Source organism: Megalops cyprinoides, chromosome 1, assembly GCF_013368585.1.
Source record: "Megalops cyprinoides isolate fMegCyp1 chromosome 1, fMegCyp1.pri, whole genome shotgun sequence".
In the NCBI taxonomy this organism is placed as follows: Eukaryota; Metazoa; Chordata; class Actinopteri; order Elopiformes; family Megalopidae; genus Megalops; species Megalops cyprinoides.
The window spans coordinates 38021437-38046006 of NC_050583.1; the positions used below are offsets into that span (position 1 = coordinate 38021437).

At 37.5% G+C, this 24570-nt stretch overlaps 1 protein-coding gene across 2 annotated transcripts in view; it reads left to right on the forward strand.

The window, feature by feature from the left end:
* The window catches only part of LOC118780201 (acid-sensing ion channel 2-like), a 266399-nt gene that overhangs the window by 230138 nt on the left and 11691 nt on the right, over positions 1-24570 (forward strand). For both annotated transcript variants that reach the window (XM_036532592.1, XM_036532581.1), the window contains 3 exons: positions 14029-14156; positions 18086-18236; positions 19510-19566. In XM_036532592.1, coding sequence (XP_036388485.1) covers positions 14029-14156; positions 18086-18236; positions 19510-19566 — 336 coding nt within the window. The remainder of the gene's footprint in view (positions 1-14028; positions 14157-18085; positions 18237-19509; positions 19567-24570) is intronic.

Sequence of the window (24570 nt, forward strand, 5' to 3'; positions counted from 1 at the left end):
AATGAAGCACGTAAGTTGAAAAGGAGAAGAAAAAAGAATAAAATAAGATACTGAAAAAGATCAAGTTTGGGCAATTGTGTGACGATACGAGACTATGCAATTTTTGTATGCTTACATGACGTTAGATGGCACAATTAATGCCATATAATCTTCAAGTTAATGTTTGTGATGAAGGATACCTCAGGGTCATGGTTATTTTTTATTTTGTAGGCAACCCCAAAAATGGGAAAACTCAAAGTGGTAAGACAGGCGGGCAATCTGGAGAGGCAATCTAGATCAATCCAGATATGCAATCCCATAAAAAAATAATACATTAAGAATGTTTTTTAAATAATACACTTTTTAGCTTAATCAGTATGTTGAAAATATGCAAATCACTGCCATTTTGCAATACTGCAATATATTGCTGCTTTGCATCAGTGTATTTCAGATGTGTATTGCAATATATTCTTGGGTTTAACAATATCTCTTAACAGGTTTCACAATATATTTAATATTTGTAATGGATCAGCCATCATACAATAAAACTGTGTAGCACAACAGCATTTATCTGTCTGTAAATTTACACTCATGTCTGTAAGGCCTATTGGTTCATGCTAATTGAAATGTAACAATCAAATACCTTGTCAAGAAGTCACCCTGGGAGCGCTGGCATATCAGATGCAAATATCTCACATAGAATTCTCTGCTGATGGAGAAACCAATTAGCTAACTGAAATTTGGATTTGTTTTACAGGCTGGGTTTGTCACCAGTGAATTGCAAGTATGAGTGGCAAAAGCTTAACAAGGCAAAACAGAGGGCTTATCTATAACACATTCTCCACAAGTTCTGCCTCTTTATGTACAACTTCTCTGCCAAAGGAAGCAAGAGAAGTTGTTAGATAGAGAATTTTGAATAGCCTGTCATTTCATTCTCCAGGCTTGTGTCCTATGCCCTGAGGTCTTTTGTTACTGTTGATTTTATTCTTCCTCTTCTCACAACTTTGCTGCCTATATCCCATGCTCACTGGTAAAATGATCTCATTCATTTTGCATTCAAATGTGGCATGCTGTTAAGGTCTGGATATGCCATACCATTGCAGTGTGCTGAATTTGAATGCAGTAAATTACAGAAGGTGACAGCTACAAACAACATATTTTCAAAATTTTATGACATATTCTTCTCATTAAAAAAAAAAACTTCCCATGAACTGTTTCATGACTGTGCATAAATATTGCATTCTTGACTCTGTGCTGTCGTTGACGGTTTTGTTAGTAAGAAGTTTGAAGATAAGACAAGAAGGCTGTTGTAGCGAATTAAATTGCAGGTATAGTTTAAAGCCAAAATAAAGAATAAAACTCACACACCTACTGCGGCTCCATTTTCAGGATAGATATTATATACCACATGGCATTATGGTCTTTTCTTCAATGAAGTTCCTATTAAGTAACTATTGCCAAGATCATTTCAAAGGAATTAGCATGTAAAACTACTGTTTAAGTTTTTTAAATGGACATAATGTAAATGTGAAAATTTTGGAAAATGGCTAAGTAAAGGATATGACTTTCCAATCAGTCAATTTACTTAAAATGCATGAATTAGCAGGAAAAAAACTGGTTACAATCACAAAATACTACAGTATTACTGAAAATGAGTAGATCACCAGAATTATACATTAGTTTCATTTAGTTTATTAGTGAAATTATTCACAATCAGATGATAATTAGTATTAGAAACACTTTGTTGGAATAATTACATGTTGTTTGTAGAAAATTGTAACTTCTGTTAACAGGGTAAAGGCTACTACTTACATAAATATTACTTTCATAAAACTGACCTGCTGAATTGTGGGTAATTACATGGTAAGAATGTAAAAAGCACAAAATATTTGTCAGTTTCTTTAAATAGTCAGTAATTACCAATAATAGAGGAATCCCTTTTCAATGTAATCCCTCCCACCAATAAACACCATACACATCAGCAATCATCACCTGATGACACAGCCAGTTTTGAACCATGGTTATAGGGCACAGCCTGTTCTAAGAAATGACTGTCTGAGCCACTTAAACATCCCTTTTTGTAACTACTTATTTTCATAATGAGTGTATTTTTAATGACATTTACTTCCATATTTTAATCTTTATCACTGACGTATGTCATGATGACAAATGATCATGATCATGATCAAAACCAGTGGATGGTCTTTGATTGACAAACTGTCATCATGAAATGAAATCATGAAAGGAAAAGTAATCTGAAATGATTCACTGTGAAGTGTTATATTGAAATGAGCATTTCACAATAAATTTAACTTTAATAAAGGGGAGCATCTAATGAAAGTACCCCCATTTGAAAATACAGCTTGTAAACAATTGAAATGGTTTTGAGAACCTCTTCTACGTTGAAGTTGTAGTTACATCTCGGACAAATAAGGGTCATTAATAACAATCACTGTAAAGTTTGACATACAAAGTGCAGAAATGTCACCATGTCAGTTTTTCCAAAAGTTACAAAGTCTGCATATAGAGCAGGCCAAGACAATGCCTAAAACAGTGCAAATACCAAATTCAAAATACAAAAATATAAACTGCTTTTCTTTATACTATAACCTGCAAACTAATGCAGATGGCTCCTTTAAACAAAATATTTCATTGGCTAATAGGTTAACAAATTCAAGAATTCATCCTGATACTTTTGTAAAATAATAATAATAATAATAATAATAAATCCATGTTAATTTGTCAATTGGAACCAATCATTCCATGTATTTTTAACTTGGAAGTTTCATGTTAACCTTTGCCTTCAAAATTATGTTGATCAGAATAAAATACTCATCTTTTCTGATCACATTTGCACAAGCTGCTGACAAGACCTGCTGGCAAGTTTACAAGTGTTTCTTCTCAGCAGCTGGAGTACAGTATATCTTAAATGTCCACTTAATCACAGGAATCACAATGCCAGCATGTATGTATCAGCAGAACATAAGTGCTATCCTCATAAGACCACTTTTTATGTTGAGAGTACTGAATCCTGCTGTTATTTTCAACAACAAATGTTGATGGTGGCCATTTCACCCTCTTTCTGTATATCCTCAACATTGATCCTCTGACGATATCTAAAAAGTGATGATGATGTGAAAGTCTTCTAGTCTGGGTATTATTGATTTGTTTCGAAGTTGAACTTGTAGAACAGATCTCATCATTACAGGTGGTGTTAGTTGTGCCTGTATTTTTTCCACTTTTAAAGTTTCAAAAAAGTCTCATTCTACCTTTTGTGTTTTTTTATGTTTTATGTTTCCATCAAATGATAGCTCCAGCCAAACTGCCTCCATTCAACAGAACTCACAGTTTAAAGCTGGGCTTGAATAGAGGCAGATGTCTTGCCTGATCATTGTTTTCAGTACATTTTTTCTTTTTTTTTTCTTGATTAAAAATGTGCAGACCAGCAGGATTTTCCATACCCATTGACAGGTAATTCCCTTCCCCTTAATTGTATCACTTCAGGTATTGTTCTTTTTCTTTATCTCACCTCAGAAAATTAAACTAAGAGTTCAATTTTCCAAAACCAGTTTTATCATTACAAAGGCAACACTTTTAACCCAAATTGTCCTTTGTTTGCATATTGCAGAGACTGAGCTTGGAGCACAAACAAATGTGAATAAGCTGCCTTCACAAAATCAATGCATTTTCATGGGCATTTAAGCTTCAGAATCTGCACAGATCTATATTGATCTTAAGTTGTCTATATGTCCTGTTGCAGGCATGAACAACCTTTAAATTAAATAAATATATGTAATCAAAAAATGCTGCCTTGTGATACATTTTAGAAAGGAAAGCACAGGCCAATTGTACAGGATTATTCAGCTCATTAATTGCTTAATTGTTAATTAACCAAAACCCATGAAAACAGCTTGAAAGATGTGATCTAATCAAACATAAAATTTCAGCTTCTATTTTGATCATGAGCCATTGTTGCTTATAATTTAGGGGGTAACAGAGTGTCTTTTTTCTCACTTTGAATATGACAAACAGAAAAAAATATTGAGCTCACTGTAATGTTTGAAGGGACTGAGTGATGAAATGGTCAATTTAAAGACAACTAGTCAAACAAATTTGTACATGCATTACATGATAGCACCCTCTAGTTTCCCAGAGGTGTTCGCTTTGACAGGTTGTGTGGCCAACCATTGTGCTATTAGAAAATGCTGGTCCACAGAAGACTGAAGCACATTTGATGACATCTCATTTGCATAGGTGGAGAGTTACTTCCCATTCAGACACAAAGAGAGGTTAGGTTTGTTATCCACAATATGAGAGGATGTCAGGCAAAAGACTAAAGGGACTTGACTTTATGTTATTAGCCACCTAACAATAAATATGAATATGAATACATAAATAAATAATATTTATGTATTGCTTATATTGTGATTGCAATTTGTAAGCACTGATTTTATGGGAGCTGAGGAGAATTGTACCGCATGTATGTTCACAGATGTCTTATTACTCATTCTCTGAATTCTCTGAATACCACTCTGAACATTGGAGAATTTATCAAATGTTTATTTGTTTTTTTTTTGTTTTTGAATAGTGGACGGGGTGGGGTTGTAACAAAATATTAGTGCTAGAACACATTACACAGAAAATGTGTAAATTCTCACCCCAATCAGTAAAGCATGAATCCTGTTACATTACAGAGGGTCCCTGGATTTTTTTTTCTCCAACCAGCCGATGCCTTCATTACTCCTATGTTTCTGTCTGAAGGAGAAAGTGAGGGGGAGTTTGCTGGAGTGTTATTCCTATGAAGGCAAAGATTCCTTCTCCTGATCCGTTTGATTTGTTATCTCATCTTTTCATTCTAAAATGCTGTAGCTTCTCTGAGGCCACATCCCACATACCCAATTAAGATTTAAGACCCAATACATTATTAGGATTGTATGTGTATTGATTTGTTTTCTTCTTTTCATGTTAAGTCCTCTCGTGTTTATGCTACTTGCCCAGAAAAATGTTGCATGGCCACCCAAATACAGACTCCAGAAACCACATATGGAACTCTGAAACAAATGAAAACCAACGGAACCCTGCACGTCTCAACATTCTCCATTGGCTGCATATGAATTCCAGCATTCTTGAAGGTCATCAGATCAAGGCTTCTTGAGCATGGCAGGGCTGTCAATACTGCAACACCAATGCATGTGTCTAATTCAGAAGCATATAATGAATTACCTATTTTTTTTTTACCTTTCATAATGAATCAGAAACGCTTTTTTGACCAGCTTAATCCATTCTAATTAATTTCTTCCAGCATGACCTAATGTTGTTTATTGAGAAGAAGTGAAGCAGAGTGGCTAGCTGGCTATAATATAAAGAAAAAGATCCAGCAACAGTAATGGAGAAAACCACTGAAGGCAAAAGGCAAAAGAACTATGACTTTGATGGCGCTTTGTTTAAAACAAAGTTACTTGTATCTATTGCCAGGCTGAAGGTCAGTCCCACACAAGCATGTGGTCTTTACATTACCACCTGCATTCTAAACATACTGGTGAAAGCAATTCCTCTGTCCCTAGCAGAACTGATCTGCTTTGTCAGAGCACTAGTCAAGAATGCTTGGATCACTTCAAGCCAAAGAATCAAATAGCATAGAACATTACAGCCTTTTGGGCATAGGTAACAATGTGTAGTACAGAAAAATTTACTTTAGCAGGAGGTTTATTCCAGTCTATATAAACCGTTTAAATAAATAATTAGCCAGCAAACAATTGATATGAATGCATTGCACCAAAGTTAGATTCTGCATCATATACTGGTTGAATATTAACAATGTGTGATGACTTTTTTATGTTTGATACCTAATCTAGATCTGATATAATGTGATCTGTGCACATACTGTACAGCTGAAAAGCATTCTTCACCTAGGATAAGAGAGCAATGATAGTCTTATTATTAATAAACTGGAACCTGCATTAGAGAAAGATATTTTTTGCATTTGTATTTAATAAAAACCTTAAAAATAAAAATCTTCCTCCAGTTTTCATAATTTTGATTAAAATTGCAATTGAGTTGCATTATAGTTTTCCACTGAAAGATCTTTAGCCAATAAATAAATAAATAAATAATTCACAGCTCTTATTTATACTGAAAGGTAGTAAAAATGCAATAAATGATTTTGGCTCCAAACTTTGTTTCCATGTGTTCTCACAATTCAGCCTATCCTAAATCTGTTGAATATATGCATAATATAGCAGAAATTCAGGTTTAGGTGTTATTGTGCTGATAATAATATTATTTCTGCAAAAAAAAATTAAAAATGGCTAAAAAATATCACTAATATCACTAATAGTAGTTATGAGTGAAAAAGTCACAAAGTAGAAGGGAAGTGGCCATTGAGAAAAAAGGTGAGATGAATAAGGAATTCAGTAAAATTTAAGATATTCACACTGTATATTATTTTTATATCTAAATGTATATACATATGAAGTACAGCAAAATTGTTAAGTATTTTGATATGCAATGCATTACAGGGTAAGAATCACTGGACATTGAAAACAGCAATACACAGAACAAGGTCTTCAGACAGTTTGTGTACAGCGCTAGTGAGAAGGCACATGCACGTAAAGGATACCATTGATACGTCTTCTTTAGCTTTCCCTCTCTTAATTAGCACGAAAGACAGTTCTGTGACCACAGCTCATAACCAAGGCTGCATCTGTGCTATTTGTATTGACGTAAGATGGGATAATTTTGTATAATAATAATAATGATAATTTTAATTATACAGCTGTTCCAGAGTCGCTGTTCAAAGTATTGTTTGGCCAAAAACTGAACTCCGAAGGGTTCCTATACTGGAAGAGGTGTGCATAATTGCAAATCAGTTTGCAAGAGCACATTCCATCCTCCAAATCAGTGGATGCATTCGATGGCACCTACACTCTTGTCTTTCCTCCCACTACATGATACAGGAATTTTATAAATGTAAAATGGTATTCCTCTTATATTCCTCAGGAAGGTTTGCATGACACATACCGGTAATTGTCATGTAGTGTGAATATTTCATCAACCCAATTTTATAAATGTATTGTGATAATATTGTTTCTACAGGAGGCACAAATCATTACTGTAGATAAACAATGTAATCATATTTGTCCTGTGCCATTTGCAATGCATACAGTAGGCTAACAGTCCTGTAAAATTTGGGTAGCTGTTACAAGTACTTGGTGGCTTCAGAATAATCTGGTGTGCATAAATGCAATCCAAAAGGTTTCCTCTAATCTGGGTTCCCAAACTGCAGTCGCAATTCAGCAGGATTCAGCTCCTGATCAGCTATGTATCACCACCACTCTGCAGGATCAGACCATCTAAACGAAACCTGTTTTACAAAAAGCACACATGTGCAACTGTAATGCACCCTTGATTACCTTCGTATTTTGAGATCAGCACAGAAGTGCAAGAGCTGTGGCTTTAGTCCTGTGATGAGCAGAAATTCAAATGACTTGATCATTCCGTGTCACGCTTCATGATGTGAATGCATTAGATCAATCACTGCTGAACTGGGCAGAATCAGCTTTTTTTGAGCAAGATGAAAGACAGACAACTGGCACAATAGCATTGAAGGTGAATTGATATTCTGGGAGTCACATCTATGCTTAAGTTGGATAAACAATGCAAGATAAACTGACCGAACAGAAATTGGCACAGTGTTATCTTCAGTGAGGAGTTGGACTGTTCTAATGGTAGGCAGTATGTGCTGCTGATGCAGGGAGAGACACGGGCTCTGACGTAGACTGGTTCTGAAGGCTGTTGATATGAGCTGCATTACAGAATGGGTGGACATCAGGTTCAGTGTTTATTCATTGGCTCCTTGGCTGTGCAGTGCTGTGGAGACAATATCCCGGTCCCCAAAGTTGCAAAGAATAATGCCCTCATATTTGCGCATACCGATGCATGGCTAAATGTTGCAGACATCTGTCACACTTCCTTGGCACAGGACAATGTGAGTGGGACATAACGGCCACCCAGCGTCTATCCTTCAGCACGCATGTACTGCAGCGGGTCTTTAATCAGCCATTTAAAAATGTAATGCACACTCTTACTGCATTTGGAATGGATGAGTGCCTTCGAGCGCTCTGGCAGTGGCGTGCTCTAAATGAACTATGCCGCTCAGAATTTCCAAACTTGCAGATTGTCCTCTCCACCCACAGCACTGTACAGTATTAAAATTGAGAGTGTCCCACAGCGTAGAACTGGAGCATTGCTTTGCACCTCTGTGGCCCCACAACATTCCTGGTTCTTTGCCATGTAGTCTGATCTTGTAGCCACCTTTCGTGCACCTCTAGCCTCCACTAGCTTTGATCTGATTGCTCCTTGAAGAAACAGACGATAAAAGCTAACAAACAGGACAAGAGGAGAAAGCAGTTGCAGACAGGAATACATAACTAGGCCCTGTTGTTTACACAGTCTCTGTATTGTCTCAGTTATAACAAGGGGAGCTTAAAATAGCAGAGACTGAATATAAATTATGGTTGAATTTCACAGAATTGTTTTAAGGAGTAGGCTGTTCTGTTGTGTACAGTGTAATATTTAGTCACAATTAAGTTCACAGCTAATGGTAAAGCAGGAAAAATGTGTGGTAACACTGCAATGTTAACTTGTAGTTACCCCAGAAAGTATAGCTCTTTACTCAGAAACAATGTGCAAGGTAACAATTACGCTAAAATTATGTGCCATCAGAGCTATAAAGTGCCACTGAAGGGGCACTCGGTGGGACCACATTAACAAGGAAATAAATATGAGATGGTCACAGGCATGCAGAATAAGAAGTGCTGTTGCTCTGCGGAGTTCTCTCTGTTTGAATTGGCCCTACTCTTATTACTGAGGGAGCTTGCTGTTGATCTGAAAGGCAGAGCTGAGACCCTGAGCGTGAAGGCTTGTCTAAAAGAAACTGTGAGGAAGGGGTCAGTTCTGAGATGACAACAGTAAAAGAAGCAAATGCTCATGCTCTGAAAGGTCCAACAAAACCTCAGAAAAGCTAAGATGAATTAATCATGCTCTGGACTGGTGCGTGTTCACCTGTACCCATGGATGGCTAGTTGTCTCTATGTGAAGATGTTCCCAAGCATCATATAGAGATATCCCATATGGCTGATGTTTAAATTCTGACTCTTGTTAAAGAGCTAAGGTAAAAATAATTGCTTTTTATTTTTCACTGTGTACACTATTTTTGTTTATTTGAATCTGTTATCTCCCTCAGTATGATTGTGCAGTGATATCATAGTCAAAAACACCTTCCAAAGCATCATGTCATAACAAAAGCTCAGAGCATTTTTGCACAGGCTGTTAATGCATGTTGACACCATGCTTGATAATACTGGGAAAAAAAATCAACAATTGTTATTGGCTCAGTAATAGTTGGCACTTTGCTTATTATAGGGAAACTTAACTGAACCAACCAACAGAATTCCCTCTTATGACCCTTTTTGATTGTAAATGTTTAATCCTGATCATGGTTATGCAGTCACAAAAATGAATAAAAAATGTAATGAAAGAATAAAAAATGGAGTAATTTAACTACTTACTTGAAGTTGCTGACAAGGTCTCTTGTGGTTTTATTGAAGTTGGCTCTCAAGTATAAGACCATTCTCACTTGTAATTGTGTTCTAATGTCATTATATCAATCTTTTTATGAAACTGTTGGCTTAATGTTGAGAGACACTTGATGGGAAATGTGATTGAATATGAACTGAACAAGACAATTTTGAGCCGCTAGCTAGATGAGAAAGTAAGACATTTTTGTGCACTGAAGAATAGTTCTAGTTCAAGACCAATAAAATGCTTTGATATTTTGACACAGACTCATTTAAATCAAATGTGTATTGTCTTTATCTTTGTTTTGTCCTTGAGTAACAGGTTGATCAAGGTGAAAGTGAAAGACTAATTGCATGGTTGCCAGATTGATCCTGATTGAATCTGAGCTTTTGAAAATGTCTCCTTGGTTACTGTTGGGCCTTTCACCCACCCCCTAATTTGTAAAGACCCTGGGACTAAGCAGCAGCGACAGATGTGTGGGAGAGTCAATGATTAATGGTGAGATTATTCAGAGGTTGCCAAATCAATTTGGGCTATGAATAAGAGGACCATTTTTTGGAAGATAATTGACCATAGGCATCATATTCAATGAAATGATTCTTTCTCATCACAACATCGATATATTTAACATCTTTATATTTTTGGCTTCATATTTTAATACCCCAAAAAGGTCAATATCCTTCTATGAATTCTGTGGTGTATGTGAAAGGAATATGGAAGAGTTTTTGTGTACTTAGAAGCATTTTACAAATTCAGGGACTAAGTCCATATGCTGTGAGTAGGCTATAGTGAATAAAAAATTGTGTCCTATGCTGTTGATCTAAAGCAACATATTTCTGCATCAAGTGTACATATTGCTGAACAGCCCTGAGAGATTTTGTTTTGGAGTCATAAATTATAAAGTTGCGTTGTGCATCTGATGAGTGTGTGGTTTTCATAAAATACTGTCTGGTCTGTTAGCATTGATTTGGGGAGTCCTCTGCCAGGATTTCGGGCAACTTTCTTTTATCTAAATTCATTACAGAACTGGCACATAAGATTGGATCTTCACCCTTTCTGTATCTTTGTAATATTTATGTCTCTTGGAGCGAAGAAAAGGGATTCAATGGATCAAATGCTGTATGTCTAATAGCAGAGGGGTGATAAGTAACGTTAAGCCATCAGATACTGGAGATTTACACTTCGAGAAGGCCCTTTTTATTTCAGAGAGCTTTGGTAAATATATTACCTGCCTGTGATCTAAAAGAGGCTGAAATTATATCTGGCAGATCATATCCAGTGTTGTTAAATTGCATTGATAAATGTGTTCTGTATTCATCAGGCTGTGACTATCAATGATTTAAAATTAAATTAAGGGGAGTTCTAAATATTATTCAGTATTTGTTGTATAACATACTAACCTTGATACCTGTAGCTACAAGGCACTTTTCTCCTGTTTTTCCCACATACTTTAAAGTCAGTTTTAAGTGCATTTGCATTTGGCTTTCCCATTCATTAATCAGCAAATTTTAATTTAAGATAGTACTTTGTTGGAAGGTTGATTGTGAGGTGTGGGCTAAAAAACTAGTTCAGTGGAACTCACTCATTGAAGGAACATCCTGTACAACCGTAAAGTACTACAGCTAATTCCAAGCAACCAAGCTTGTACCAAGGTGTAGTTTAAATAGGTAGTCTACGCCAGAAAACAGAACAGAAAATGGACAGTGATCCTGTTGTCATTTTAGCACTTGGGGCCAAGGTGGAGAGGTGACCTGATGAAAATGAGCAACCCTAGGAAGGGACCACTAGGAAAGAAGATGGCTGGAGTGTAGGATTTGATATTAGCTTATGGGGGGGGGGGGGGGGGGGGTGCACTTCTTGTTGCTACGGTTTGGTAGGCTAGAATTGTATTTGAGCTGTAACACGCAGCCAACATATAGTGATGAGGGGAGGTGTGACATTACACTTTTGTGGTCAGCTGTGGATGAGTCAAGAAGCTGCTTTATGAAGCAGATGGAGGGGTCTGAACTGCAATTGTCCAGTCTAGAGGGAATGAGGGTCTGGGCCAACACGGCTGGTAATCTCGTATTCCTTTCACAGAATAGGTATAACATGCATTGAAAGAAATGCTCTGCATCTTAGTGTATTGATGGATTATTAATGGATATTATGATATTATTATATTATCAGCTAATCTAAAAGAATTTGTCCATGTAAACAACGAGCAGTTTACATTGCCCAGTGATAGAAGATCTGACAGGCCTGTCATTGCATAGTCATTTTCCTTTGATTTCTTCAGGTATTCTTTGCTATTCCAAGTGACGTTATTATATGCATCATCAGATTCCAGTTTCTGCTTTCATATTTTATAGTTCACTGTTGTACAGTAATATGTGATTCTAATTACCTTTGGGAAACTTTTGTCTCTGTACTTGTCCTCATGGACCAGGTAAAATGCTGTCTGCTGTGTTCTGTGATGTGTGTGCCACTAATTGCAACAAGAGTGTTTCTCAGAGTTGCAGAGAAATTACCTGCTGTACATAATTAGTCTCACCAAACTGGTTGTCAGCTTCATGCTGACTGCGACCGCATTGGACCTGTTTTTTTTTTTTTCCTCAGTTCTAGGTTAAGTACCTTGCCCAAGGGTACACCAGCAGTGCCCCGGGGGGGTGGGTGGGTTCTAAGCACTTCTTGCCACTCTACCACATTGTTGAAAAATACATACAGTAGAGCTTCAGAAATATGGTATGACCCTTTACGATTAGGGTTTTTTCACTTGGAGCTCCCTTTCTAGTTTTCATCTGTTTTAAAAATTTGAAAATATCACCTCGCAGAAAGTTAACAGGGATTGTTGACTGGCAAGAAAATGGCTCACAGCATTTAACACCCCCCCCCCCCCCCCCCCACTCCGTAATCATCACCATGGGGGAGAAGACCAAACTGAAAAGTCAAAAGAGTCTTACTTAGCCTCACTGGTGGAGTGGTGGAGAGATTGTTGTTGAAGTTGATTACCTGTGAGCTACAGATGTGCAGGCCTGTTTTTGAGGCCATCGCTGTCCAAGGTCCTGAAGGTTTCCCATGTCTAGGAGATGGCAGGGACATCCAATAGCAGCCAAATAAAAATACACACGGGAGCAGCCCCACCCTTCACACACTGAAGCTGTGTTTTTAACAGAAAGCAATACTTTTGTTTTGATGTGCAGGTAAGCAGACAGTGTTTGAAATGAGGCATGTCTGGATTCTGGAGATAAATGCAACCCCCGCCTGTGGGAGAGCATGGATTAACTGAGAATGTAAATTTATTCAGCATCAACTTTGCTAACTTTGTGTGCTGCCATTGCCCTGAGGCTCAGATCAGTGAAGAAGCGGTCTGAAAATAATGAGCATAATCACCACGGCAGTTACATCACACAGATTTCCATGTGCAGCTGTCCTTCACACATCAACGCAGGTGTCAGCTGTCCTTCTTTAAGAAGGTACATGCTGTTACAGTGTATTTCCTCCATTGCTTTGTTAATGTAACTGATGGTCTGTGGGAGTGGTGGATGTATTACCACCTGTCACTGCCACACACAAATAGCTTGGCTAAACCAAACTTCTGGGACTTTTTCTTCTTCTTATTATTATTTTTTTAATTGCTGCTAATTAACTTTGAAAGAAGGGAGGTTTTAGGGAGGGGAGTGTTAATGTACTGTATCTGTTTTGAAAAGAAAATAGGGATGGAAGCTTAAAATAGATGGTGATTCATTTCAGTTCATTTTAAAATACGCAAAACAGGATAATATGTAATTCAGGCAAGAATCATCTATGCATTGTGACAGGCAAAAGACAGTGTTGTGAAGTGTTGGGAGCACATCTTGATGAGCTGTGCCTGTATACATACATCTTATAACTAGCATGTGGTTGGAGTGTGGTTGGAGTGGTTTAGTATAGGTTGGCTAAGATGCTGTCACTCATAAAATATACCAGAGACTGCTGAGGAATAGATCCTGTCTATATATGCACCTTCTTTAATATTTTGCCATGGCAAATCAGCATGCTTTACAATACTCCAGTGTAATCCACCATAACTGATAGGGCAGGCAGGTGTGTAAACCTGATGACCCAAGCAAAGTGTTTTCATGGATTTCAAATGGTAAGTGTTGAAGACCATGACACAGCCCCTCCAACCCAATACAATTGGAGACATTCTAATCTGAAATTAGATTCACAAAGGGACTAACTTTTACATACATTGTTCACAGAGACTCATCTGACTACAGTTAAAGCTATTCTACTGGATGAGAGTACAGTATCTCAAAATGGCAGTGAAGTCTTGTTTAAAAGAGGGGGCCTCTGAAGATTTCATTAACCCAGGGACACCTCGGCTCACCCTGTATCCTCAGGATGAAGCTGAAAGTGCTCACAGCCTGACTGTTTAAATTGGTACTCAGTGTGCAGGATGAATTCTGTGATGTTTACTGACTCTCTGTGATCCGTGTGTTACTGCAGAGGAGACGGCGTTCGAGGCGGGGGTCAGGGTGCAGATCCACAGCCAAGCTGAGCCCCCCTTTGTTCACGAGCTTGGGTTCGGTGTTGCCCCGGGGTTCCAGACCTTTGTTTCAACACAGGAACAGAGGGTATGTGGCTTTCTTTCCTATTTTAATAATTCTCAAGATCCCACTGTTTGTGTGCCAGCTACAAGGTTCATTATCATATGACCTTCATTTATGTGGTCAGCTTGAGATTCCAGTTTCTGCAGTGTAAATAAAGAACCCCAAACATATTCTTTTGCAAACCAACCAGCTGCAAATTAGCTTTAGCATAGCCCCTATGATAGCTATAATAATTGAGGTCTGTGAAATCTATTATGCCTGGACCTCAGATTAATGTCCCATTTAAAAGACAGAACCTCCTGTCCTATAGTGTGCCCATCACTACACTGAGGCTTTGGTTTATTTTTGTTCCTTAAGCAAGACTGCTGCCTATTAGTTCAGCCCTCTGTTTGTTCATTTTCCTCCATACTGCTAAATGCATTCATGACCCTTTACCCACTGCTTGATGGTTGACATGAAGCTGACCCATAGTCAGATATCATAAACTCCCTAAGCAACAGTGTATTCATTTAATAAAAACAAATTTGGATGTCTAATTCAAGTCTGTAATGATAACATTGCTGTTACTCATATTTACCAAAGCTCAATTTTAAATAAGAAAGCAACATCTGATCTTTCAAAAATAGAAACTAAAAGTGCTTTTCCATCTCATAATTCTTTCAAATGTGTATTGCTGTTTACTTGTTCATCTTTATTTCAACAATAATAAGTAAAGCATATTCAAAGAAAAGTTCTTGGTCAGCTTTGAAGTTTAATTTTACTTTTTAAATATCACCTGCTTTTGATGTAGTGTTAACTTAGTTCCTCATTATTGGAGACTTTTACCCTTGGAACCCCAGTGTTGATGGTCTGCATTTTTTACTTTAGCCTTTCATCTGTATATTCATTGATCAATTGAGACCTTGCTCAAGGGCATACCACACATGTTTTATACAGCCCTTTAACCTAGAACCCTCTGAACATAAATGAAACATCTCTATACAGTATGCACCTACTGCTGTGAGTTTCTGATTTTCTTCTCAGTGTTAGTGGGCTTGCACACCTATATGAGTGTGTGTATGTGTGTGTGATACTTTGAGCCAGTTATTTACTGCTTGGATCTGTGTTGACACCCTGTAAGTCCCCTCTGAGAGTTGTGGAAAGCCATTGGGTCTGAACAAAGTGCCAGCTGTTTATTTCTCTCAGAGCTGTCCTTCCAAATGAAAGCTCCTCTTCTTATCGGTGCAATGTACTTGTTCTTGTACTAATGCACTGAAGAGGTTTGTAGCCCTTAAGCTTTCTAATTAAGATGCTAGTGAAGGGACATTGTTTACCCAAGCGACCTGTTTATATGGGCTCTCACAGGATCACAGACTTGCTGGAAATGACAGTCACAAACAGCCGATTGGAAACCGTTTTCCGTTTTCCATTTTTCATCTCTGGTTTAGCAATGTTTTTGCCTCTGCATATCACCTTTCATGATGAAGGCTATCTGTAAAGTATGATTGGATGTGTTGCATTGCATGTTTTCATGTCCTAAGGGGCACTCATTTTTTCCACTCTCGCCTCTCATAGTCTGGACTCTGCTGTTTATTCTGTGGAGTAGATTTGCTGAAGTTGCTGAGAACCAAAAGGGGTGACTTTTGCTGTCATATTTTGAAGTTGGTCAGAAGGATTTATTTGTTTTATATCATTACATAACGAGAATTTATTCAGTGTGATGGTGCTGGATGTGTTGCATCTTCAATGTACAATTAGTTGCACTGACACCCTCACCTAGTACCTTGCGTGGTAGATCACTAGTGTTTGGCAAACATGGGAAATTGACATAACATCATTGCATCATTGTTAAGAAGGATCTAGACACTGCTATTTGCAAAGATGTCAATCAGTCATCCATGAAATATATTTTCAATCAATGAGCATGAATTATCCTGCCTTCTGTTAACAGCCAAGGGAAAATCTGAGCAGTTGAAAAGTCTTACAAACAAGCAAAAAAAATAATTCAAAAAACCTTAAAAGAGTAGCATTAGTATAGCACACCAATAGACACCTAAAGATGAACTGGGCTCCAAGTTTTGACTTGCAGGGAAAGGGAGTATCAGATTGATGGGGGATTTTTCACCCCTCATTTTCACACTGTGAAGTGGGAAACAGATTAAATGTAGCATCAGCAAATGAATTCTGTATGACACGTTGAATCCTACATCTTTGGGACTTCCTACTATGACTTTTGTTGTGCATTAGGTACAAGGTGGCTTTGCAAGTGCTCTGCCTGATCACCTTTTCCAAATGAAAACACCCTGAAAGAGAGATGAATAATAAAGCAAACACAATTAATCCCCAAATGAAAATTCTCAGAGGCTTGTTTTTCAGCAGCAGTTTATGTTGCAGCTCAGAGTCATTAATATGGCATCTCAGATCCATGACATTATTTTTAAAGAGGACATGCTGACTTTCTGCTTATGCCTCCTCCTTGATATCCTGTTTTTGACAGCAGGCAGAAGCAGCTCCACTAAGTAAACAGATAAGAACATGGTTTAGTCTGTAGTCTCACGTCTGTGGTTGCTTGTATAAGTATTTTTGTAATGATTTTTTTCTACAGTACTCATGTCTCCAGCTATAGCCATTGCGTGCCAGATGCAGACTGAAATCTTCTTGCATTGGGATTCAGGGCCTTGACCCTTATGCATACTACAGACTGAAACATGCTAGCAGTTGTGGCTTTGGTCCTTGGCTGGTGACAGCTGCTTATGCTCTAAGATGAGTTCTCTCATGAAACCAGGTTTGTTATTTGTGATCAGAGGGTTTGCAGAGGATCAAAAGAATAGCTTGCAACTTGCCACAAGATAGAGACAGAAGATTAACAGCAGTTCATCAACATATTGTAGGGGTGCTAATCCAAGTCAGCACTCTGACAGTATGTTCCCACTGTATTTTGGTCATGTTGAATTGTTTACCATTATGTCGGATGTATAAATTGTACCAGTGTAGAAGTTACTCATTTTAAAACATCAGACAGCCACCAAAGATACATACATGAGTATTTCCCTTTTTAGCAGTGGCTGTTCAATTGACTTTCTTTCCAAACTTTAAGATAGTTGACTGTAATAACCTTGGTTTACATTGATATCTCAAAAATAATAATACTGAATGATGAGAAGGATAAGATCAAAGTAAGATTTTGTTTTAAATACATTGTTGTGAACATATTTACAGTCTTTGGTCCAATGGTCCAGTGACCATTGTAGAGCATCAAGTTCAGATCAACTGCATAATGATCAAAACAGACAATGGTACAGAATAGCCACACAACAGATACCTAACCTTCAACACAAGATAATTAGAATCATAATTATACCATTAAATATTAGGTAATTAATAATTGAGGAATTGTTTAAATAAGAATTATTCTGAGAATCATTATATTCGATCATTTGAATCCAGACAACTGAAATACTGATTAAGAAGCAGTATGAATCAATCACAGAAAAATTAAGTTTGTGGGAATTAGAGTGGAGTGGAAGGACTAGGAAGGAAGGCCTGTTCAATGGTAGTGCAGGCTACCCTTTGAGAAAACTAAACGGCTCCACAAGCCAAAGCTCTCTAGATTACCGGGAGTCCCAAACCACACATGTCAGGGCCTTCTGTGGCATTTTGGCGTTTAGGGTGATGAGAATTCTATATTTGAGAGTGGACACAAGTATCAGTTTATGTCTTTTATGATAACCCGCTGTCTTCTTCATTTGTGATAATGACTGCTGTAAACTGGTTAACAAGAAACATAACTCTTTTTGTTATTTTTGAAGGAAAAAGGTGATTCTTTTGTGTTATGCCTCAGAACTATTTGTTTTAAAAACTACAAAGCCAGTTGAGACATTGAACTCATTCATCCATTACAGTACCATGTGGAGTGGTCACAAGATGTTCTTCCTACCCAAAGTGTTTGTGTGTGTGTGTGTGTATTTATGCAGCTGACCTATCTTCCACCCCCTTGGGGGGAGTGTCAGTCCAAAGCCCTGGAGTCAGGATTCTTCCAGGTGTACAGTGTCACGGCCTGCCGGATCGACTGTGAGACGCGCTACATCGTGGAGAACTGCAACTGCAGGATGGTGCATATGCCAGGTATGCTCAGTCTGTGCTTTCATCTCTCCTTCCCTTCTTCTTCCCTCTCTCTGCCTCATTCATTTCCTGTCCTCCTGCTGTTATTTTTCCCTTTTGGGACGCTTTCCCTCACTACTCTCCTCTTTTCATTTTGACTTATTTTCTTATCTCTGTCAAAATCATTTTAATTTCACTTTCTGTCTCTGTCTTCCTGTATTTCTCCATGGAAACTCATTGCCATCATTTCCACTGAGAGAAACTCGACAAGAGCATACAAAGAAAGTAACTAACTGCCTAACAACTCTGCTATATGTTATAAATGAGGTAAACAACAGCCATGGATTGGTTTCATATAGTGTGCTTTGAAAAGCTAATAAAATTATTATTCTGCTCAGTGCAAGCATACTAATTGGCTGCAGAAGGTTTCTAGGAAAGCAGGGAAAGTTCCTTGAAATGGAGGAGTTGTAAAGATGTTGACATATCAATGTCCTAGTGTAGTATATTATAGTTCACCGTTCACAAATTGTCAATGTTATACTGTATGCTGTTAGCTAATCAACATAGCTAGAAATCTAGCTAAATGATGCTATGTGTCAAGCTGATAGGTAGCTATTTTACTTTTCATATTCTTATTCATATTTATTATGATGGATTCTACCTTGTGCATTAGTTTGAGCCACTTCAGGATGCTCATAATTGATAGCACCACCATGTTAGTAAATGGAAGCAATTGCATATTTTTAACCTGCCCACTACCTTTGACAGCTTGAGAAGAAATGATACAGAATTCAGTTGCATTTCACATTCATATTTCACAATGCTGCATTCATTAATTAAATTAAAATGGGAATGTATTTACTTTGATGTGTTTTTTTTATTTTTTTTAATGGTTAGATTGTTATGGAATTTACTTAATTATTCCAAATATATTTATTTATTTTATGATTAAATAAAGTATATAGTTCACATCAGGTTGATATGGAAATTTTATGTTTTTCCTTTGCAGCATTATAACCCAGGGGCTAGTTGAATGCTGAATTAGAAAACTATTTACAACATCAGAAGTGGATATGCAATAAATCCAGGCTGTTGTCTCCGCAGAGTCTGGCACCACTATAGTCTAGAGTATCGACTGGAAAGACAAGTGCGGTCTCTCTCATGTGCAGAAACATTTCCCATCAGCAGAAGAGGTCAACCTTACTCTTCTGTGTTCTCGTTTCTGCACCTCTCAGTTCATAATTAATTCAGCTATGCTGGGTGAAGCATCTGAACTGGAGTGTTGTTCTGCCTACAGGTGATTCCCCTTTCTGCACCCCAGAACAGTACAATGAATGTGCAGAGCCAGCACTAGGTAAGTCTGGGTATCAACAGAGGGAAACCTCTGTCATCATACACTAGAGAAACAACTGTGTTGTGGTCAAATGAAAATGCAGCGTGCACACACACATATGTATATTTGCATGTGGCTGTGCTGAAGCACTTGCAGATTTTACACCCCTGAATTATGATGATAGGAAATCACGTTTGCAGCCCAAAAATCACATTAAAATTAATAGGACATGATTTCATCTTAGAATTATAAGGAATGAGTATATGGACCCCACTCAATAAAATGCATATGCAAATCAAGTATTTCTCAAGAGGATTGAAAAGAACATATTCTTCTGTTGGAGTATGGAGGTTAGTGCTTCTGTGTTATATTCACTTTAAAATTAGTATCATAATCGATTGTGTAAATTGCATTTTGAACTAATTTCAGTTGTTTGAAAAGAGACCCATCATGATGAGATCCCTACCAAATCATATGAAATTGAACTTACAACACTGACATCAGGCAATAGCCCATAATTCGAATTAGACTGGAAAGTTTAGAAAGAACTAACCGAAAAGGAGGACACAACTTATTTTACAATAATTGCATTCAGAAGTAGTCAGTCATCTAAGATGTAAATAAGACCGTTTGTGCAGTGAATATCAAATAGATCTCTTCTTCAGTCACAAAAAGTTTAAAATCAGGCAGCCAAAGCATCTGTTTCTGGATAGTTCTGAACATTTCTAAAGGTGCAGCTCTTGTATTCACTACATGCTTTAAGTTTTAACTTCGTTGTTGTTTTGTATGCCATCTACAGGGGCATGCAGATCACTGTAGATGAGTATAAGGACAAGTGATAATATTCATCAGAAGATGGTTTTGACTGTGGGGGTGATGGGAAAATTAGCCCTGAACAGAACTGTGGCATGGACACAGTGACCACACCTACAGCTGCTGTTATAGCTGAAGCTGAGACTGAGCTGCTTATGGTTTGGAATTCTCATGTATTATTATTTATTTTTTTTCCCAAAGGATTTTTTTCCTGTGGTGATGAGTCTTTACATGCTTGACTTAGAGCTGGATCAAATGTGGACTGTGTGTCAACATTTTTTTAATCCTTACATCAGTGGGACCTTGGATGTGGTAGTGAGGGTAACAGTCAGCTTTGTTTGTTTTAAAAAGGTCAGAAATGATTTTGTAACAATAATTTATTAATGTAACACTGAACCCCAAAACAGCAGCAGCAACATGAAAGAGCTTCAATGTATTAGTACTTTTCTATTATTTCTACATTATTATGCCCCTTAGTATATGGGATCAGACTTAATCTGGATCTTGGAAATTGTACTCTTTCCTCAGCTGTCAGTATGACCAGAGTCTATTGTCATCATCTCGTTGGCTTTACACCATTGGATTTGCAGAGATAAAGCAGTTCTAGTTGACTGATTAATGTGGGACAATAGATTTGGTCTTAATTTCATTTTAATCTTCTAGCTTGAGATCGAAACTAATTAAAAACTTTAAAGTGGTTCTTATCGGTTTCATTTCGTGGCATGAAGTTATAATTATGGTATCATCAAGGTGTGCAAATGCTCTGTGCAAATTAAACATGTTATAATAGCTTTTTCAGATGATGATTTCAAACAATGATTTTTCACAAAATTGGACAGCAGTTTAAGAACAGGTCAAATATTGCCACTGTCAAATCAATGTACTGAGACACTCCCACATGTTGCTGAGCTATCTCATGAGGCACAGGAAATGCTTTGTAATGAATATGCATTCAGATGGCACTCTGTGGCCTCACAAGCTTTTGTACCTGGTTCTTTTTTTAATAATTAGCCATACTAAAATGAATCATGATTTAATTCAAGGCTTGCTGGACACCCACCACTTACTTCATGCTGGGTTTGCTTCCGCACAATCCCTTGGAGCCTGAATAGGTGTAATTATTTAATTGGCCTCTTACACTGTATATGTCCTGACACAGATACAGTGCATGGCTGAAAGCTCATTTAAAAACTTGCAGTAAAAGTTGTTCCAAACTTCTTACAAGTATAACAAGTATGTAAGGACCAATTCATATAATGGATTCATTAAGTGACACCATTAACTGATACCAAAGGTCAGCAGAATGGCAAAGCTACATATATTAATCATTTGTTTTGCCTTTTTAGCATGGTGGCAGCTAGGTTAATTTTTTACTGCATTGCTCATTAAACTGAAAAAACTACAAAAGCAAATAAAAATATGGCCTTTAATGCATGCACAAGTACATCACAAAGAACAGTTCTTAACTGTGGTTCTTAAAAGAGCAGAATACAGAATTAAGTCATTAAACACTTGGCATGAACTGTATTGAAATTACCTGTATGAGAGAAATGCAATGAAATATTTAAGTGAATCATATATTTAAAAGTATTGTAAAATTTCTCATTAAAATGAGCGCAAATACCATGTTATTTTGACTTTTGGATTGCAATAACAGGACAGCAGTAGCCTCTCATTCCCAATCCAGAGGGTATTCAACTCTGTGCAGTGAGAAAGCAAAGTAGTGCACTGCACCATTAGCTTGGAAAAGACTGTACTTTTCTCTTTTGAAAGGACACAACTTTTTCTGCTTCAATGGCTTTGGCATCTAAAGGGAACATTGCGGTGTATGGTGGATTTCAGATTTGTACTGACAAATTCTAAAAGCTTTTACATTGCCAGCAAATATATAGTAATATAATGGCATAGCTGGTGAGTGCTTTCTGTATTGAGCTTGTATAGTCAAAAGATTCACTAAGGGCATGACCAAGCCAGGACAATTACCCAGTGCCTAATGGAGCATGGCTTAGTGATACTTTTGTTTGTATTGATTAGAAAAACCTTTGGACTAACACACACACACACACACACCATTTACAACAAGGTGGTCATTTTGAGTTGTGCTTGAGTCAACATTGACCTGGTCAGGAGCCTTGTCCCATGTTGATGAATAGCTCAGTTCATAAGTATATTTTGCACATTCTGAAAACAATAGGATTTGTTGCATGAGTTGTTTGTACCGATACCTAAAAGCTAGTTAAAATATTGTTGAATATGCACTGTATCCTATCTTATTTGGAGGTGGGTGGTTGGTGGTAAAAATATATTGGTTTGTAAATATTCAGGGCACAGTAGGAATTTCTCCATTTCTGTTTGAGCCACAAGACCTTGCAAAAATTCTAATTGAAGCATCTGTTTCATTTAACTTTAAGATACGTAGGAAAGGCATCTGTTGATGAACATCAACATGTCATTATCAATACTAATATGTTCAATGACAGCTTTGGTTGTTCTAAAAATGGAGCTTAGCAATCGTATGTGGCTTGTAACATTCTCTAATACATTCTGCCTTCTGTATGAACGGCAATAATCATTCCTGCAAATAATTTTTAGTGGTCAAATACAAAAAAAACACTACTAAAACTAACAGCAAAGCACAATGGGACAGTTCAGGTATTCCTGCTTGGTAACCACAACAAGGGACAGAGCAACCAGCTGTGACAGGCAAGCAAGTAGTAATGGAGAGTGCATTTGTTCTTCAGTGGGAGAAGACTCGGGTTACTCAAGGACATGGCAGTGAAATTGCCCCAACAGTATGAAAAGCACATGACTTTTGACAGCTGAATAAGAACATTCACAGGAAACTTTTTTTTTTTTGATAAATCAAACAATACATGAAAAAATATCCTTCGCACCGTTTGAACAGTATGAAATCTGTGCGTACGCATGGGTGATAAATGAGATCCCTTAACTTTTGTGACTTTAACTTGTGAGTTTTAAAATCACATGGTGCAGTCCTCCTGCTGGTGCATGGATTTGCACTACCCCTCCTTAATCTCTAACTGGTACTCACAGATTAATGTTCACAGCCTCAGCACAGCAGTCCTTCTTCTTGACATTTCTGTGATAGGAATAGATTTCATCTCTGCAGACGAGATAGGCAATTGTCCGTCAAGAAAATGGCTTAGCATTATTTTTACATCAGTTTCTGTGCGTTAACACCACAAAACAGAAGTACTTTCAAAAGTAAATCAGGCTATAACATGGAGTAACATTTCTGAGAGGAAACTATCATAAAAAAGGAAAACCGCTGGGATGGAGGAATGCTCTCAAGCCAAAAAGTCTTCAATTCAAACTTAAAATTCTAAACATTAGCTGGGATAAATCACTGTTGCACACTGCAATGAGAGCTAGACGCAAGTACGTTAACACGCTTTAATTCGGAACGGGGCAGGAGACAAACAGGGCACGAACAGACGATCAGACGGGAGACAGGCAGGAATCGAACAGGATACAAAACAGAAATTGAAGAACAGGCTGAATTGAAGAACAGGTTGGCTTTGTAACAGGAAACTGATGCTGAACCAGGCTTAGCATACACTTTCACAAGAGTAGACCTCACGAGAGAGAACTAGGCACAGGGGTATAAATAGGGGAACAAATCAATGCTTAACGAGGTGGAGACAGGTGGGGGAGATGATTGTTGATCAGACCGATGATTAGTAGATCAGCGACAGTGAGCGCTGAATGGTTGAAGCCGGAGTGGGAGGAGGCGAGGTCCTTACAATCACAATAATATAATATATATATATATATATAATATAACTGTCAACTGAAATTACTGACTCATAGTAAGAGCAATGCTAATAAACCATTTAACACCAACTGGAAACAAGTTATTTCGTTGTTTCATTAAATGCTTTTAGGAAATGCAGATACAATAACAGCATAGGCTCATCTGTTCTCATGTTCTCTCCTCCATTACCCTGTTACTGCAGCCTACTGAAGGTAAATCTCAGAATGTACAGATACTAGACCTATGAATATTGAATTGCTAAACACCAGCTGATATAATAATGTTACATATATTTGGAGTGCTTGTTAATATTTCCAGCAGATAAAGATTACCATTTCTCCATCAGTATAAGATGTGACATGAAAGCCTTTGATGTTTTTTTAACTACAGTCAAAGGGACAGACAATATTTAAGTGTTTCTATAGATTCAGCTCCAG